General features: G+C 51.7%; 1 protein-coding gene across 1 annotated transcript; it reads left to right on the top strand.

Moving 5' to 3' along the window:
- Window positions 1-209: 209 nt before the first annotated feature.
- On the top strand, window positions 210-17,116 carry NLRP9 (NLR family pyrin domain containing 9). The gene is made up of 11 exons (XM_049787497.1): window positions 210-489; window positions 1,545-3,087; window positions 4,814-4,972; window positions 5,666-5,833; window positions 6,766-6,936; window positions 7,859-8,029; window positions 8,921-9,091; window positions 9,329-9,499; window positions 9,974-10,079; window positions 16,649-16,708; window positions 17,042-17,116. Exons 1-11 carry the CDS (start codon window positions 210-212, stop codon window positions 17,114-17,116), a joined length of 3,075 nt encoding a protein of 1,024 aa, XP_049643454.1.
- The last annotated feature ends 519 nt before the right edge of the window (window positions 17,117-17,635 follow it).

The following is a 17,635-nucleotide window of genomic DNA, read 5'->3' on the forward strand; positions in this document are numbered from 1 at the left end:
GCTTCGAACCTCAGTCTCCCATATATGAACATCTACTCCAGTCCTTGGAGTTTTTAAGTCCCTGACAGCTTGGCCCTGGGTTCTCAGGGGGTGAAGCTAGAAGCTGATTTCATTTCCTGGTGGCTCAGACCCCTCTGCAGAGCTGACCATTCTGCTGTCTGTCTGCTGTCTGTCCACAGGAGAGCGAGGCCTGCCCTGCAGCCGCCCCAATGTCTGAGTATTTCTTCTCAGAGCTGGGCCTGCTATGCTACCTGAATGAGCTTCGGAAGGATGAGCTGTGGAAGTTCAAGGAGATGCTGCAACAAGAGGCCCTGATTCTCCAGCTCCAGCCCATCCCCTGGGCCACCCTCAAGAAGGCTGACAAGACCACCCTGGCCTCGCTGCTGAGCCGGCACTATCCAGGCAAGGTGGCCTGGGAGCTGGCGCTCAACCTCTTTCTGCAGGTTCAGCGGGCAGACCTTTGGGCCAGGGCCCAGGCCGAGATGCAGGGTACGTGAACAAGACGGGCATTGGTTCCCCACAGGGGTCTCCAGGGTAATCCTTCTGGGCTGGCAGGTCACTACTGGGGTTCAAAATCCTCTGGGCAGTGAGAGCTGCCCATGCCCTCGGGAGCTGAGGGTCCAAGAGGGATCAGTGTCACCTGCCAGCTGGACACATGCCTGTACCCCATAATCTCCTCTCTACCCCTCTCTGTTTTAATCTCCCTGTTTACAACAACCTCTGTGCTCCAGAAATGCCCTCCTGCCCGAAATCTCAGCAACTGATTTTGTGTTTATCTATTTTTTTGTTTTGTGGCCACACCCGATGGCACTCGGGTTACTCCTGGCAGGCTTGAGAGACCATATGGGATGCCGAGGATTGAACTTGGGTCAGCAGTGTGCAAGGCAAACGTCCTACCCACTGTGTTATTGCCCTAGCCCTGTCTGTCTGTCCTTTCTTTCTCTTCCTTCTCTCTCCTTTTCCTTCTTTTTTTTTGGGGGGGGGGTTACACGTGGCAGAGCTCAGGGGTTACTCCTGGCTCTATGCTCAGAAATCACTTCTGGCAGACTGGGGACCATATGGGATGCCGGGATTTGAACCACTGTCTTTCTGCATGCAAAGCAAACGCTCTACCTCCATGCTATCTCTCCGGCCCCCTCAACCCAGATTCTGCTGAGCCCTCTTCCTTGCCAGTCTGGTCTGCTAGGGACGTTTTCTTTTTTCTCTTTTTTGGTTTTCAAGCCACACCTAGTGATGATCAGAGCTTACTCATGGCTCTTTACTCAGGAATCACTCCTAGAAGTATTTGGGGGACCATATGGGATGCCGGGGATCAAACTTGGGTCCAAGTACCCTCCTTATTGTCCTATGGCTTGGGTCTGGGGACAATTTCATTCTCCCCAGTGTGAAACAAGCCCCTGCCTATATTTTTCTCACCTGGTGAAGCCTGGAATGCTGGGACAGGCCCTGAGTCAGGGTCCCTTCCTTCCTGGGGTTCGGGGTGGGTGTGCCTGCTTCATGTCCGCACCTCTTCTTACCCCCTTCCCTGCACCCCTCCCTGGCAGTCCAGAGCTGCCCCTACCGCAACTACATCAGGGAGAAGTTCCAGCGCCTGTGGACCGTGGAGGCTCGGCTCCCGGTGCCCGAACACTTCTATCGAGACTCCGTGGAGACCCAGTACCAGATGCTGGTGGCCCTGTGTGCCCTGTCCGAGGGGCCCCCCATTGTGGTGCTGAAGAGCCCTGAGGGCATGGGCAAGACCACAATGGTGAGGAAGCTGATGCTGGATTGGGCAGAGGGGAAGGTCTGGCGCGACCGATTCTCCTTCGTCTTCCTCATCACGTGCTCAGACCTGAACCAGCTGTCAGAGACCAGCCTGGAAGAGATCTTGGCTCGCGACTGGCCGGCAGAAGCCGAGCCCCTGGAGACGGCATTCCAGCACCCCAAGAGGGTCCTGCTCATAGTGGATGGCCTGCACCTCTTCATGCCCGACTTTGATGTGCAGCTTGGAGGCTGTGAAGACTGGCAGCAGAGAGCCTCGCCTGCCATCATCCTGAACCACCTGCTGCGGCAGAACCTGGTGCCAGAGGCCACTCTGCTGGTGACCGGGGGCTACAAGGACAGGGACATCGAGAAGGGCTCCTACCTGGGTCAGAGTGCCAGCTATGTCACGCTGCCCGGCTTCACCGAACTGACCCGCAAGCTCTACTTCAGCCACTTTTTCCGTAACACCAGGCACGCATCCACTGCCTTTGTCTATGTGGAGAGCAACTCAGGACTGGCTGCAATCTGCAACTGTCCTCTAGAGTGTTGGATCGTCTGCTGCTGCCTGCAGGGGCAGCTGGCACGGGGGCAGGCCCTAAACATCCTGTGTGACACTGGCACTTCCCTCTACCTGTCCTTCCTCACCAGCATCTTCCCTCGAGGTGCTGAAGGCCGCAGTCCCATGCAGAATTACTCGCGCCTGAGGGCCCTGTGCGCCCTGGCGGCCGAGGGCGCATGGACTGGCACTTACATCTTTGGTCCGGAACATCTGCAGAGGAATGGGCTGACTGATGCTGATGTGCATGCCTGGCTGGGCCGCAAGCTGCTGCAGCAACGCGGGGAACTGGTGGTGTTTGCACACGAGGTTGTCCAGGGCTTCTGTGCTTCGCTTTTATACGTTCTGCAGCAGCCCCACGATGGTGGCATTGCCAACCCGCACATTGGCTCTGTGGCGAGGCTGCTGGAGGTCACGCTGGGCTCGGGGCCCAGCACCTTGTCACACCTCCCTATCCATGTCTTCGGCCTCACCAACGAGGCCCTGCTCAGGAAGCTGGAGGCGACCCTCGGCTGCCCACTGGGCCGTGCCACCCGACCCGAGTTGGTCTCCGGCCTGTGCGTCCTGGCCAAGCGTCCAGGCCCTGTCAACTTTCAGAACCTCCTCAACTGCTTGTTTGAGACACAGGAGCCTGAGTTCATTGGGGAGATCATGGACTTGTTCCCCGACTTGAGGGTCAAGATTCACAGCACCGAGGAGTTGATTCTCATGACCTTCTGCCTGCGGAGCTGCAAGAAGCTGAAGAAACTCCGCTTCCAGCTGGATCCCTCCTTTGCAGAACCCACGGAGTGAGTTTCAAGGGGGAGAGAGAGAGAGAGAGAGAGAGAGAGAGAGAGAGAGAGAGAGTATATGTGTTAGAGACAGAGTTTTAAGGGGCTCAGAGAGTGTGTGTGTGTGTTAGAGACAGACCAGAAGTTGTATAGACAGGCAGCAGGGAGGACACACACTTAGGCAGGTATCCTCAAACTACGCTATAGTTTTCAGGTATCTGGGGACATTTATCCTGCCCTATGGCTGTTTTTGCCACTGCTGCCTATCCTGCTTAGACGCTGACTGGTCCTGGGTCCATAGTGCACATGTGTAGAATACGTGCCCTCACTCTCCAACTCTCCCTCTTTCTATCTCAGGCAGGATTGTCTGTAGTTATTTTTTAAAATTTATTTTTATATTTTGGATTTTAGATCACACCCAGTGGCACTCAGGAGTTACTCAGAAATTGCTCCTACTAGGCTTGGGGAACCATATGGGATGCCCAGGATTGAAGCCGGGTCGACAGTGTGCAAGGCAAACACCCTACCACTGTGCTGTCACTCAGGCTCCCATTGTCATAGTTTAATTATTTTTGTTTTGTTTTGTTTTTTTCTTTGGGCCACACCCGATAAGGCTCAGGGGTTACTTCGGGCTCTGCATTTAAAAATTGCTCCTGGCTTGGGGGACATATGGAACACCAGGGATCAAACCCACGTCCATCCTGGGTCTGCTTTGTGCAAGGCAAATGCCCTACCACTGTGCTATTGCTCTGGCACTATGTCATACTTTCTTTTTTCAACCCAACCCTCCAATATCTGAGGGACAATAAACTTCCCCTCTGTTTAAAAAGTTTGAGGAACCCCTGCCTTAAAGGGCCTTTCGTCTCACCCAGTATAACTTACCCTGGGACGCCTCCACAGAGAATTCTAGACCAGGTCTGGCTCCGCCAAGGAAAGGGGATGTTTTGACACCTGGCAGAGACCACCCCACTGCTCTACTCCCTGCAAGGGAGGTAACACCAGGATTTAGGAGATTATGCCTTAAACCCTGGTTCCTCCTCTAGCACCACATGGTTCCCCCCAAGCATTACCAGTGTGGTAATTGTACTGTAACAAGACCATCCTGGGCCCATCACACTGACCCACTCAACTGTGTCCTAGAATTAGGGCCAGAATGATTGCACAGTGGATAGGGGGTTTGCTTTGTATGCTCCCGATGCAGGTTCAATCCCTGGCATCCTATATGGTTCCCCAAATGTGCCAGGAATAATTTCTGAGCACAGAGTCAGGAATAACCCCTGAGCACACCACTGAGTGTAGCCTCCTAAAAAACAAATAAACTCAGTGGCCCATCATTTAGATGCCCCCAAAAGAGCCCAGCCCAGAAATGTGGGATAATGGGGTCCCCTGGAGAGATGTGGGTGGGATATCAGCATCCCCACAGTATAGGGGCGAGATTAGAGTAGCTTTGAGGAGAGAGAGGGGGATGCAATATTGGGGTCTCCAAGTGAAAGTTGGGGTGGGAGGATAACTGGGTGGCCCTGAGGAAGAGGGTGGGATAATCGGGGTTCTCATTAGGAGAGATGGGTGTAGGGTATCAGAGTACTCCAGGAGTGAAGAGGTGAGAGGAAACCTTATCTTTGTCCTGGGGTCCCTCCTTTAGCCCCTGGGCCATGGTGACTTGGTTTCCTGGGCTGGTCCCTGAGCTGGGTATAGGACTTTGGGGATCCACCCTGAGTGCCTGGCTATGATGCATATCTTGCAGGGAGGATCGACTGGAGGTATGGCGTGAGTTCTGCATGGTGTTCACCAACTGTGCCGACTTCTCCATGCTGGAGGTGGATGGCTCCACTCTGGATATCGTGTCTCTGTCTGTCCTCTTTGGGGCACTGGCGAGCCAGCCCCACAAGCTGCAGTGGCTGGTGTAAGTGGGGCCCTGGGCATTCACAGGGGTGTCATGAAGATGGATGAGGCCCAGAAGAGGGGCTGTGGGTACAGGCAGGGTCCTTCTTCCAGTGAAGCTGAGGGTCAAACTAGTTTTGGCCCAGTTTTCCAGGGACCAGAGATGACGTCTCCAAAACCCTGCCTGGGGTGATTTCTGAGCACTACCAAATGTGACTTCCTCCTAAGTTAAAAAAAAGTTTTTCAGGGGCCTGAGAGAGATAGTACAGTGGGAGGGCAATTGCCCTGCAAGCAGCCAATCCAGGATGAAAAGTGGTTCGAATCCTGGCATCCTATATGTTCCCCAGTGACTGCCAGAAGCGACTTCTGAGCGCAGAGCCAGGAGTAAACCCTGAACGAGGCTGGGTATCACCCAAAAACCAAACAAAGTGATTTGCAATAAGTGTAGCAAGGTGTGGGCTTTCCTTGCATCTAGCTAACCTGAATTCAACTCCTGGCATTGCATAGGGTCCCCCAAGCCTGCCAGGAGTGATTCCTGAGTGCAGAGCCAGGAGTAACCCCTGAGCCACCGGATGTGGCCTCCAAAACAAAACAAAAAGATAAAGTTGCCAAGAAAGACTTTAAACAGATGCAGGTCTTTTCCCAGGGGGGTAGCCCTTGACCTGCCCGTCTCTGGCCTCACAGGTGTGTCTGGCCCTTCCCACCCACCTTACAGGTGCACATCAGTGACCAACCTGGGCCAGGATTTGAGCTTCTTCAACCTGCTGTTCCACAGCACCTGCCTCAAGCACCTCAACCTCTATGGCACCTGCCTGTCCGACACGGAGGTGGAGCAGCTGTGCGCTGCCCTCTCGCACCCGCCCTGCAGTGTTTCCGAGCTCCTGTGAGTCTAGGCCCTGCAGGCTGGACACACTTGTACACACACAAATACACACACACACACACACACACACACACACACACACACACACACACACACACACACACACACACACACACACACACACACACAGAGTCCTGCCCGCTCTGGAGTGATTCCCCCACCCCAACAACTACACACACGGGGCTAGAGTGATAACACAGTGGGGAGGGTGTTTGTCTTGCACGTGGCCCACCCGGGTTCGATCCTCAGCATCCCATATGGTTCCCTGAGCCTGCCAGGAGTAACTTCTGAGTGCAGAGGCAGGAGTCACCCATGAGTGCTACCCCTACTTGACTCCTCATGGCTCTAGCTCTGTCCTTGCTGGATGGTGCCCCATCCAGTTTAACAAGCATAATAGGGTGGGGCTACATAGCAGAGACAGCGGCCCCTGTATCCTGAGTGTCTCTGCACCCCATGCTAGCCTCTGCATGAAGCAGGGTTTGCGTCAGGTCCCAGGCAGGCTCTGTCCCGACATCCCTGTCCCTTGTCCCAGTCTCCATTCTCCCATCTGGCCCAGCTTTGACTTGTGACAAGTGCTGTGGGCGAATCGGGGTGATTGAGGAAGAAGGGGGAACCTCACCTCCAGCCATGGGCAGTCATCACCCTCTATCCCATGCAGCTGTGAGGGGTTCTAACCCAGGAGGACTGAGACCTGGGCCCCCCTGTCCGGCTCACTCAGCTTGGCTGAATCTGGGTTATTTTCTGCCTTGTGTGTAATGAGGGGCTGGACCATTATCCGGTGCAGCCTCATCACTGGTGTCTTCGCACTGAACGGGCTCAGGGGTACATCATTGGCACCATGCTATCCCTCTACTGGGTGTGGCCCCCAAACCAGAATTGTGGGGTGTCTGTGTGCCAGGCAGAAATTGATGATGTGTCCCCCTTCCCCGAAGTCTGGGGAAGTGTCACATCCTGAAGGAGAGCTGCAAGTACTTGGCCTTGATGCTTATGTCCAACAAGAGCATGAAGCTGCTGTCCCTGGTGGAGAACCCCCTCTCGGATGACGGCGTCCTCAACCTGTGCGTCGGCCTTAAGGACCCCAGCTGCACCCTTGAGCTGCTGATGTGAGTGGCCATCAGGGTGGGGCCTCAGGAGTAGGTGGCATCTGGGGGGAGGACAACAGGGGGCCTCTCCCTCGTGGACCTGGCGGATGGGGCACTGGTCTCACAACACAGCTGCTGCCAGACATTGGGAAGGGGCTACGGACCCCAGACCCCAGATCAGACCCCAGCTGTAGATGCTAGCTCAATCCCTGCTGTCACAGGGGCTCCCCTCTGCACAGTCAGGATGGTACCCCAGGGAGAGACAGGTATGGTCCCAACAGCCCCCCAATTTTTATGAATCACACTAGGAAATTACTACCAGGAGGCTTAGGGGATCTTATGCGATGCCAGGGTTGGAATCCAGATAGGCCATGTGCGAGGCAAACGCCTTTTCCGCTGTGCTATTGCTCCAGTCCCTCCCCGCAAATCTTATTTATTTAGATTTTTGGAGCCACACACGGCGGCGCTCAGAGGTTACTCCTGGCTCTGCTCAGAAGTTGCTCCTGGCAGGCTCAGGGGACCATATGGGGTGCTGGGGATTGAACTCGGGCCCGACCTAGGTTGTCTGCATGCAAGGCAAATGCCTTACCACTGTGCTATCATGCCGGCCTCCCATATCTGGGCCTGGGAAGACTGAACAGCCGAGCTGTGCTTTTGGGGCTCATCTACCCCCTCTCTCCCCCAAACCCGATGCTAATCTAGGGGCGATTGTATGACGCAGCTTCAGTTCTGGGGCACCTGCTGAGAGCGCAGGGAACCTTCATTTGAGGGTGCAGGCCCTCTGGTGCTCAGGGATGGTTACCCCCCCCCCCCCCCAATGCTGGCCCCTAAATTAAGCAGCACTGGATGAGGGCCAGATGTGCAGCAGTGCCCCCTGGTGCCGGACTCAGGCGTTGGTCCTGACTGTCCCATCCCTCCCATTTGTCCCATCCTGTTGCCCAAGGCTGATGCACTGCCTCCTGTCGGCCGTATCCTGTAACCACATCTCCGACATGCTCTGCTACAACAAGTCACTGAAGCTCCTGGACCTGAGCTATAACCACCTGGAGGACGTGGGCGTGGAGTCCCTGTGCCAGGCCCTGATCAGGCCGGGCACCACCATCTGCCAGCTATGGTAGGGGGGGCATAGCTGGGGCACCCCTCTCCCCAGATTGCCATCAGCATGGTCTCTGACATGGGGTACCAGGTCCAGCCCCCACACAGGTGCAGGGAGTGGGGTTGCAAGAATGCAATGAGGCCTCGGTTTCTCCACCATGCTCCCAGGGTTGTGTGTGGCAGGGAGGGTGAAGGGCTTTTTTTTTTTTTCATGGGGGTTTTGTTTTCTGGGCCAAACTCAATGGTACTAAGGGTTTACTCCTGGCTCTGCATTCAAAAATCACACCTGGCAGGCTCGGGACTCTCTGGGATTCTGGGATTGGAACCCAAGTTGGCTGCACGCAAGGCAAACATCCTCCCCACTTGTGCTGTTGCCCCAACCCCTTGTTTCGTGATTTGTGGGTATTGAGTGTATCTCAAGTGCCTGTCCACCAGCTCTGGGTTGCACCTTCACTCCAATAGTGTCTCTTTGAAGGGATGTGGGATGGCTGAGCTCCTAGGCTCAGGCGCTGTTCCAGCCCCATGCATATGCCCATGCTACACACAATCATGGGCAGGGACCACACGAGACAGTGGTTGGGATACTAACAATGTCTCCTTTGTGCAGGGAGGGGGAACACTGGGTGCTATGGCATCTCTTTTTTGGGAGGGTCATACCCGGTGGTGCTCAGGGGTAACTCCTGGCTCTGCTCAGAAATCACTCGTAGGGGTCACACACACACACACACACACACACACACACACACACCCACACCCACACCCTCTTGCACCTCCAGATGTGCTTGAATATTCAAGGAAACAGTGGACAGGTGTGTCTGTGTGAGTGTGTGCCCTTGTGTGTCTGCGCGGACATGTGTACACATGTCTGGTGATGTAAACACACATGTCCTTGTGTGGGTCCTTCCCTCAGGCTCGCCAACTGCCACCTCAGCGCCAGCAGCTGCAGGACTTTCTCCTCAGTGCTCATCCACGACAACAAGCTGAGGGTGCTGAAGCTTGGCCAGAACCACCTGGATGATGAGGGGGTGCAAGTGCTGTGTAAAGCCCTGGAGCACCCCAACTGCAAATTGGAGGTCCTAGGGTGAGGCGCATCGGCTCTGGGGAGGACTCTGGGGCATTCATACAGTACCATGGAAAGATCAGGAAGCAGGGCTGGGATCCCCTCTGTCCGTGGGTGCCCTCTGTGGGTGCTCTCTGTCTGTGGGGCTCAGCAGTAACCAGGCTGCATAGTGAGGACCCCTGTTCTGGCCAGGAGTATCTCCTGGTCCTCGGGGGGTGAACTCATCACCACAGCTCAGATCTGTCCCCTCCATCCCAGGCTGGACTTCTGCCAGCTTACCTCCACCTGCTGCCCAAACCTGGCCATTGCCCTCACCTCCTGCCAGACTCTGCAGAGGCTGAATCTCTGTAACATCAGACTGGATCTCAGCGGGGCAAGGCTGCTGTGTGCTGCCTTGAGTGATGCCAACTGCCACCTAAAGATCTTGGGGTGAGTGGGGGGTCCCTCAGGGTGAGCTGGGACAGGTGCCAGGCATGGCCACCTGATATGGGAGTGGCCAGTTGATGTGGGCATGGTCTCACGCTGCTGGACATGGTTATGTGTGGGCGTGGTCAGAGACACTAAAATCATGGTCTGGTGCCAGCAGCAACTCACCCTCCACTCCAGGAGCACCAATCACCCCCTTCTTGTATATCTACACATAACTTTGCTTCCTGGAGGAGGCAGACTCACTTCCTACTCACAATGATGCAAACCCTCCTCTGGGTTGGGGAGCTTTAGCTCCTCCCAGAAGCCAGCCACCTCAGAGCAGCAGCTGATCTTGCCTTGTCTTAGACCTTGTTGGTTTCGGAGAAAGGCCTGGGCTGCATTTTTCCTGGGGCAACGCAGAGGGGGACCCCATAAGGAGGGTGGGGGCATCCTTTCCCTCTGCTCAGAGATGCAGGCGACTCTCTGGCTCCTTAGGCTGGACATCTCCAAGTATGACCAGGACACGCAGGAGCTGCTGAGCACCATGAAGAACGCTTCCCACCTGACCATCAAGACCAATCTCTGGGAAGAGGAGAGCAGGGTGCGGGGAGTGAGAGAGTGAGGAGGGCTACTGATAGGGTGAGGGGCAGGACCGGATTCTTGCCCCCCCATTTTCCTCCAACCCCTGCCCCTCGTTCCCCTGCAATATGAATGTCGAAGAAAAAATAATCACATGAAATGCAATAAGCACATTGGAGAGCTTCGTTTTGATTTTCAGCTGGAAGGAGAGAACTGAGTGCATGGCTTGCGAGTGTGTTTCTGTTTTTCTGTAGGGGAAATAGAAGGGAAGTTGAGGATAAGAAAATGGTTCAAAATCAATTCCAGGCACTAAAGAAATATAACAGAAAGGAGAGAGGTTTCCCTGCATAGGTGGGCTAGGGTTCAACTCCTAGCACCTAAGGGGCAAACAAGCTCTACAGCCACCTTAAAGCTTCCCATTCTTGCCTTGAATCAACCAAATCATCCCCAAATCCTACTGCTTTCCACCCAGTTTCCAACTTTACCTGCCATAGTAGCTTCTAGAAAGCACGGACTCTCAAAGTGGTTGTGCTCTGAGAGCTGCAGAGTGAAGTCTGCCACTAGAGTGGGCAGCAAGGCCAAATATATAGGAAACACGGTGATGGTCACATCCTCTGGACCCCCACATAGGACCACTCCTCACTAAGCATCATCAAGGCCACGCCCCTAGGGATCCAATCACACCTGCAACTTCCAGCCTGGGACTTTCCCTCTAAGAAGTTCTGGGATTAGCTCTCCGGAAAATGCATAGCATTTACATGCTGCTGACCCCAGTTGGATCCTGCCGATGCATGTGGTTCTCTGCGCATTACCAGAGTGTTTCCTGAGCACAGGGCCCTGGGTTAAACTCCCATGTCATGGGTGTGGCCAAAAATACCAATAAATGTAAAACACACTGGCAGGATCCAAGTTAGTTCCAACCCTCCATGCATCAAAGAACCAATGGTATAAGCATTAGAGCCTGCTCAGGAGACAGAACAGGGAGAAGAATGGTGCCAGGGAGGAGAGTGTTCAGAGGGCAGGGCTGCAGCATGCTAGGCTAGGGGATCTACTCAAACAGGGCACTCCATGATCCCTTTTCACCCCTAAGGAAGGCACTCAAGTGTTTCCCTGCCCCCACTCTCAGCACCTGAGTATACAAGGAATGCCCATCACCATTCAGAGCACACAAACATTAGACTCTTGCGATGTGTATTCCCTGGGATGGCCAGGACCCTGAGTACTGCTTTTAGAGGTCTCAATCCCCTGACCAAAAGGTAGAAAGGGGCCACTGAAATCCCAGTGTTCTAAGCAGTTCAGCAGCAGGGAGGGAGCACAGAGAATATTTAGCAGAGCGAAGAGCCCTTCTTTTCTCTTCCCCAACATACATGGTCCCTAAATATCACTGGGTTTCTCCCCAATTCACAGTCAGGGTTTATTCATGTAGACCTGGGTGAAGGTCAAAAACTAACCACACATCAGATCCAACAAAGCAGAAGATGGTGAGATAGGAAGCGCCTGGAAGAAGAGGGGCTGAGGGGAGGATAATCCAATGGTCTGATAGCTCATCATGTGGGAAACATGGCGGCGGAATGTGCCCAGAACAGGCCCAGCATCCTGGAGGCAGAGATGCTCATGCCTCTGCTCGCCCTTTATCTCTGTTTTGCTTTTACCTTGATTGGGGGGGGGGGTCACAATCGGCAATGCTCAGGGGTTACTCCTGGCTCCAAGCTCAGAAATCTGTCCTGGCAGGCTCCGGGGACCATATGGGATGCCGGGAATCGAACCATCATCCTTCTGCGTGCAAGGCAAACACTACCTCCATGCTATCTCTCTGACCCCACCTTGATTTTTTAATACTTTTCCACTTTAAAAAGTTGATAATACTGTGATTTCCCAATTATCCATGATATTGATGTTCCCTGCATATAATATCCATACCCATCCCACATCTACACCTACTCCACTCCACCCACTCCCAAGTTTTCCACCCACCTTCCATAAATACAAAAAATATGAATTTATATGAATTTATATTCAAGTTAAGTGTGTATTTCATTTAATTTACACTTTAGACATTATTACCTTGATGAAATCAAGATTTGAGTGGTCCAATTCACTGCTCTCCTTAACTGTGCTGGATCTTTCAGGAAGAAAAATGATTATGAATAATAAAAGATTTGCATGGGGTCAGGAGAGGCAAAGTGATAACACAGCAGGTAGAGCATTTGTTTTGCACTTGGCCAACCCAGGACTGATCCAGGTTCAATTCCCCTCAGCCAATAGGGTTCCCCGAGCTTGCTAGAAATTATTTTTGAGCACAGAGTCAGGAAAATTTCATGAGTGGCAATGGGTGTGACCAAAACAATAAAACAAACAAATGCCCCAAACAGTCAAATGTGACTTAGAGCCCAGTTGATAGCAGCATAGCAATATTGAGTTTGCCTTGCTGTTGTGTATGTAAATATTTTAGGGGATTACTATGTTACTCACCCTAACCTGATCGGTGATTGTGCCCTACCCTAGGGTGTGACCTGGCATTCTGCCCCCACCCTAGGGTAGTACCTGATTCTGCTTCCACCATTGGGTGGTATCTGATCCCACCATTGGGTGGTACCTGATTCTGGGGGATAAAAACAAGGGTCTGTGGAAGGCGAGAGGCCTTTTGGCTGGAACGGATGCTGAGGCTTTGGGCTTCAGTCTTGTCCACCGAATAAAGCTAATATTTCCACAAGCCTGACTATCTGCGAGCTGTTTACCCGCCGTTTCACCTCAGAACCGTCGGCTGGACAGGGTGGCAGAGGCGTGCTCCGAGCTGGAAAAGAAAGGCCTCATCCTCCATCCCTCCATCAGTCAACCTCTTCAGGGGCTGACTTGCAACACCTTGCTTGACCTGGGATGACCAGGATTTGATCCCCAGCATTCCTTATGGTCCCCTTTTACCACCATGTGCGTTTTATGAGCACAGATCAAGGAGGAAACCCTAGTTCTTCATGTTGTGACCCAAAAAACAAAAATAAGATTTACATGAGGTCAAAGCAATAAGTTTAGAACCCCCTAGAAATTGATCCGAAAATTACATATCAGTTTTCTACAAATTACGAAGAACCAGCAAGGATCAGGTTAAGAAAAATAAATGAGAATGACTAAAAGAGGTTCTTTCAGGCCCCCCTGATAGCACAGCAATAAGCCATTTGCCTTGCATGTGGATGACCCTGGACAGTCCCAGGTTCTATTTCTGGCACACCATATGGTCCCCAACACTGCAAGGAACGAATTCTGAACACAGGATCTGGGTAACCCCTGAGTTCTACCAGGTGTGGCAAAAAACCAAAAAATTAAAAACAAAACACACACACACCAAACCAAACCAAACCAAAACAAAACCGCAAAGAAGAGGCTATCTCAGGGCTGGAGAGAGAGAGAACAAAGGGCAAGGTTCAGTCCCAGCAACCCAGAGAGTTTCCAGGCAGCACAGGGTTTGATTCTTTGATGCAGAACCAAGAGTAAACCCTGAGCATCACTGGATGAGATCCAAAAGGAAAAAAATTAAGAGATCTTTTTATTTTTGACTCTATGTGGGGTGCTCCGGGGACCCTATGGGACGCCAGGGATGGGATGGAACCTGGTTAAGGCATGTGTAAGGCAAAGTCCTACCCCACTGTACTATCATTTCTCTCTCTCTCTCTCCCTCTCTCCTTTTTTCTTTTTCTTTCCTTCCTCCTTTCCTTCCTTCTTTTATCTTTCTCTCTTTTTCTTTCTCTCTCCTTTTTTCTTTTTCTTTCCTTCCTCCTTTCCTTCCTTCTTTTATCTTTTTTTTTTTTTTTTTTGGATTTTGGGTCACACCTGGCAGTACTCAGGGGTTACTCCTGGCTGTCTGCTCAGAAATAGCTCCTGACAGGCACAGGGGACCATATGGGACACCGGGATTCGAACCAAACACCTTTGGTCCTGGATCTGCTCCTTGCAAGGCAAACGCCGCTATACTATATCTCCGGGCCCCTTTCATCCATCTATCCTTTCTTCCTTCCTTCCTTCTTTCTTCCTTCCTTCCTTTCTTCTTTCTTTTTCATTTTTCCTTCCTTCCTTCCTCCCTCCCTCCCTCCCTCCCTCCCTCCCTCCCTCCTTCCTTCCTTCCTTCCTTCCTTCCTTCCTTCCTTCCTTCCTTCCTTCCTTCCTTCCTTCCTTCCTTCCTTCCTTCCTTCCTTCCTTCTCTCTTTCATCTTTCTTTCTCTCTTTCATCTTTCTTTCTTTCTTTCTTTCTTTCTTTCTTTCTTTCTTTCTTTCTTTCTTTCTTTCTTTCTTTCTTTCTTTCTTTCTTTCTTTCTTTCTTTCTTTCTTTCTTTCTTTCTTTCTTTCTTTCTTTCTTTCTTTCTTTCTTTCTTTCTTTCTTTCTCTTTCTTTCTTCTTCCTTCCTTCCTTCCTTCCTTCCTTCCTTCCCTCTTTCATCTTTCTTTCTTTCATCTTTCTTTCTTTCTTTCATTCATCTTTCTTTCTTTCTTTCTTTCTTTCTTTCTTTCTTTCTTTCTTTCTTTCTTTCTTTCTTTCTTTCTTTCTTTCTTTCTTTCTTTCTTTCTTTCTTTCTTTCTTTCTTTCTTTCTTTCTTTCTTTCTTCCTTCTCTCATCTTTCTTTCATCTTTCTTTTGTTTCTTTCTTCTTTCTTTCTTTTTTCTCTTTCTGTTTCTTTTTGTTTAGGCTTTATATATTTTTTTGTGAGCAGGGTATGCCTGGTGGAGTTTTGTGCTCAGGGGGAGTTGATTGGACCAGCCCCCATCCCCACCCCCAGAGTCCTTGAACTCAATTCATTGAGTCTCTCCTGTTTTTTGCTTACAGAAATGATTTAGAATTTAAATGCAATAAAGGACTAAAATTGAAAATATAGGGGCCAGAGCACTGTTTGGAGGGCATTTTCCTTGCACAGTGCTAACCCAGGTTCTATCCCCGGCATTCACATGCTCCCTCGAGCCTGCCAAAAGTAATTTCTGAGCACAGAGCCAGGAGGAACCCTTGAGCACCTCCTGGTGTGGCTGAAACACCAAGAGAAAGACAGTAAAGCAGAGAAGAGTTTGAAGTGCTAGAGAGGAGTCAGAGAGCTCCCCCAGGTGTTTCCAGAATCTCAGCTCCTTGGGGGGCTATGGGTGGTTTTCTTGTCCTGTTCCTTCTCAGCTTGCACATCCCCGTCCTCTATAGAGAAGGGGAGACTTTAGTAACCTGAGTCTCTCAGTTTTGGGACTACACTGAGGAGAGCTGTGGGACAGGATCTAGAGGGACCCTGTGACTGCACTTGGACTCCCAATTGTCAGCATCCTCCCCGTATCTGAGTGTAGGCCACACCAAACTATGCTCAGGAACTGCTCCTGGCTCTGTGCTCGGGGAACATTCCTGGAAGCCAGGAAGTACCATATAGGATGCTGAGAATCGAACTTGGGTTGACAACATGCAAGGCTGGGTTCAATAACCTGGCATTACATATGGGTTGCCAGCCTGCCCTGAGTTAAGTGATTCCTGAGTGCAGAGCCAGGGGCAACCTCTGAGGACCATGAGGTGTGACACAAGAAGCAAAGCAAAGCAAAACATAAAAACCAAGTGGTTGCCAAGAATTCACGGGTGGTGCTGTTTCTGCTTCAGCTGAGCATTGGGTACTTGGGCAAAGATGAAGCCCTTCTTCCTTCATTGGGAGAGGTCACAGTCTCTAAATCCCTGTTGGATGTGGGATAGGAATGAAGCCTTTGGCTATTGTTTATGGCTTCTTTGTTTCTTTTTGGGGGTACACATGTTTGTACTCAGGAAAACTGATGCTGCTTGCTGGACACTACATGCTGTAATATGGAAGATCCAACCCAGGTCTCCTGTGTGCAAGGCTATCGCCCTCAGAATGTATTGTGTCCCCAGTCCTGGACACCTCGATTATGGAGCTCAGAATGCCCTGTGTTTCCATCTCAACATTTTGACATCTCCAGAGGTTGTGCAGTCGCAGCCACTCCTGGGCACAGTGTGACACAGCTGACTGCAGGTCATACCTGTTCCTGCCCAGGAAGGCATGAAGTGGAACCTTATGAAATCTTCTAGAAGCCACCAACCTCCTTTGCCTACACGTACTCAAAACTATCCTTGCTGTGCCAGGGAGGCACCACACAGAAGGAAGGACTGGAGTCCTTTTGGAACCTTCTAGAAGCCGCCCCATCCTCTTTGCAAACATATACTCAAAACCATTCCCACTGTGTTCAAATGGATCATGCCACTATGGACAGAACAGGGCTAGGATGGTACCTGGGCCTCCTGCTGCAAGGCAGTGGGGACTGAATCCCTCAGGACAGAAAGGAAAGCAAAGATAGGCAGGAGCATTTGCAGAGTTCTGCAGAGAGACGCACCACAATGACAAAGGCATTGATCATTTGAAAATCAATTTATTAAACTCACTAGATTTACAAACTTAGACCAGTTTCCTGTCTGTACCCACGCTCTCCACCCACCTCTCCACCCTCTCCTGCACTGTGTCCCTCCCACAAAAGAAGATTCTAGTCTCATCACTGAACAGGGGAGTCCGAGTCTTGGCTTGCAGGACAGGATATAGCCCCCACTCTCAGGGTAACTCTCAGGCTCCATCCACAGATGCCGCTACAGTCACAGTCCTCAGTGGACTATTCTTCTGAGAAAGAGAAACAGTCTCAGGTCCCTTTATTTTCTCTTGCTTTTAACCTTTCTCTGTGTTGGGTCACACTCTGCAGTGCTCAGAAATTACTCCTATTCCTGTGCTCAGGGACCACTCTTGAGGGGTTATCAATGGAGGGGAGCAGATAATAGTCCAAACTGTTCAAATCATTGTCACCAGAGATGTGATAATTTTGGATAAACTCGTTGAGTTCCTGGACTATGGTTTTCCATGGGGCTGCCAGCAAATCCATAAAACCTCTGTAGTCGACGGGGCCCCTTGGCTCAGCATGCAGGGTTGGGCTCCACACAGAGGCAGCTGCCATTCTCAGCGGCTCCCCACCCTCTGCCAAGGGTGTGCCCAGGTCCAAGGGGCTGCATGTGCTGAGAGCACTGGGTCCAGGAATCAGGGAGTCTTTGGGAGAATAGGGATCCCACTCGTGCCCGGCACTCTGCTTGGTGCTGGGAAACTCCTTCCCTCGGCCTCAATTCTTTTCCTTTTGGTTTGCTGGTTGTTGAACCCAACCTGGGGAGAGACAGTGAGAGGTTCAATGATGGGTTCCAAAGCAAAGGGCCCTTCTCAGTGTAGGTCCTGTCTCAGACTTGTTTCAACTAGTTTCTAGGGGAGAAAAGAGATGGTGAAGGGGGTCAGGTGCTTGGGCCGAGGGAGGTTTAATCCCAGCAGTATGTACTGCCCCCATCCCAGCCTGGAGTGATCAGGAACTCTGCTGCATGTATAAAATAAAATGTAAAATTAATTATAAAAGAGTGGCCCATAGAACCCTGTTTCTTTCAAATTCTGGGAGTCAATTCCATTGTCCCTATGCTAAGGCCTCCTCTGCACAGACCCATTTGCATACACTACTCGGAGACACACTGGCATGATCCCTGCCCAAGGCTTCATGGGTCGAGTCAAACATGAAATAAGGCACAATATTCAGTGCACAC

The sequence above is a fragment of the Suncus etruscus genome, chromosome 14 (assembly GCF_024139225.1).
Source record: "Suncus etruscus isolate mSunEtr1 chromosome 14, mSunEtr1.pri.cur, whole genome shotgun sequence".
Lineage (NCBI taxonomy): Eukaryota > Metazoa > Chordata > Mammalia > Eulipotyphla > Soricidae > Suncus > Suncus etruscus.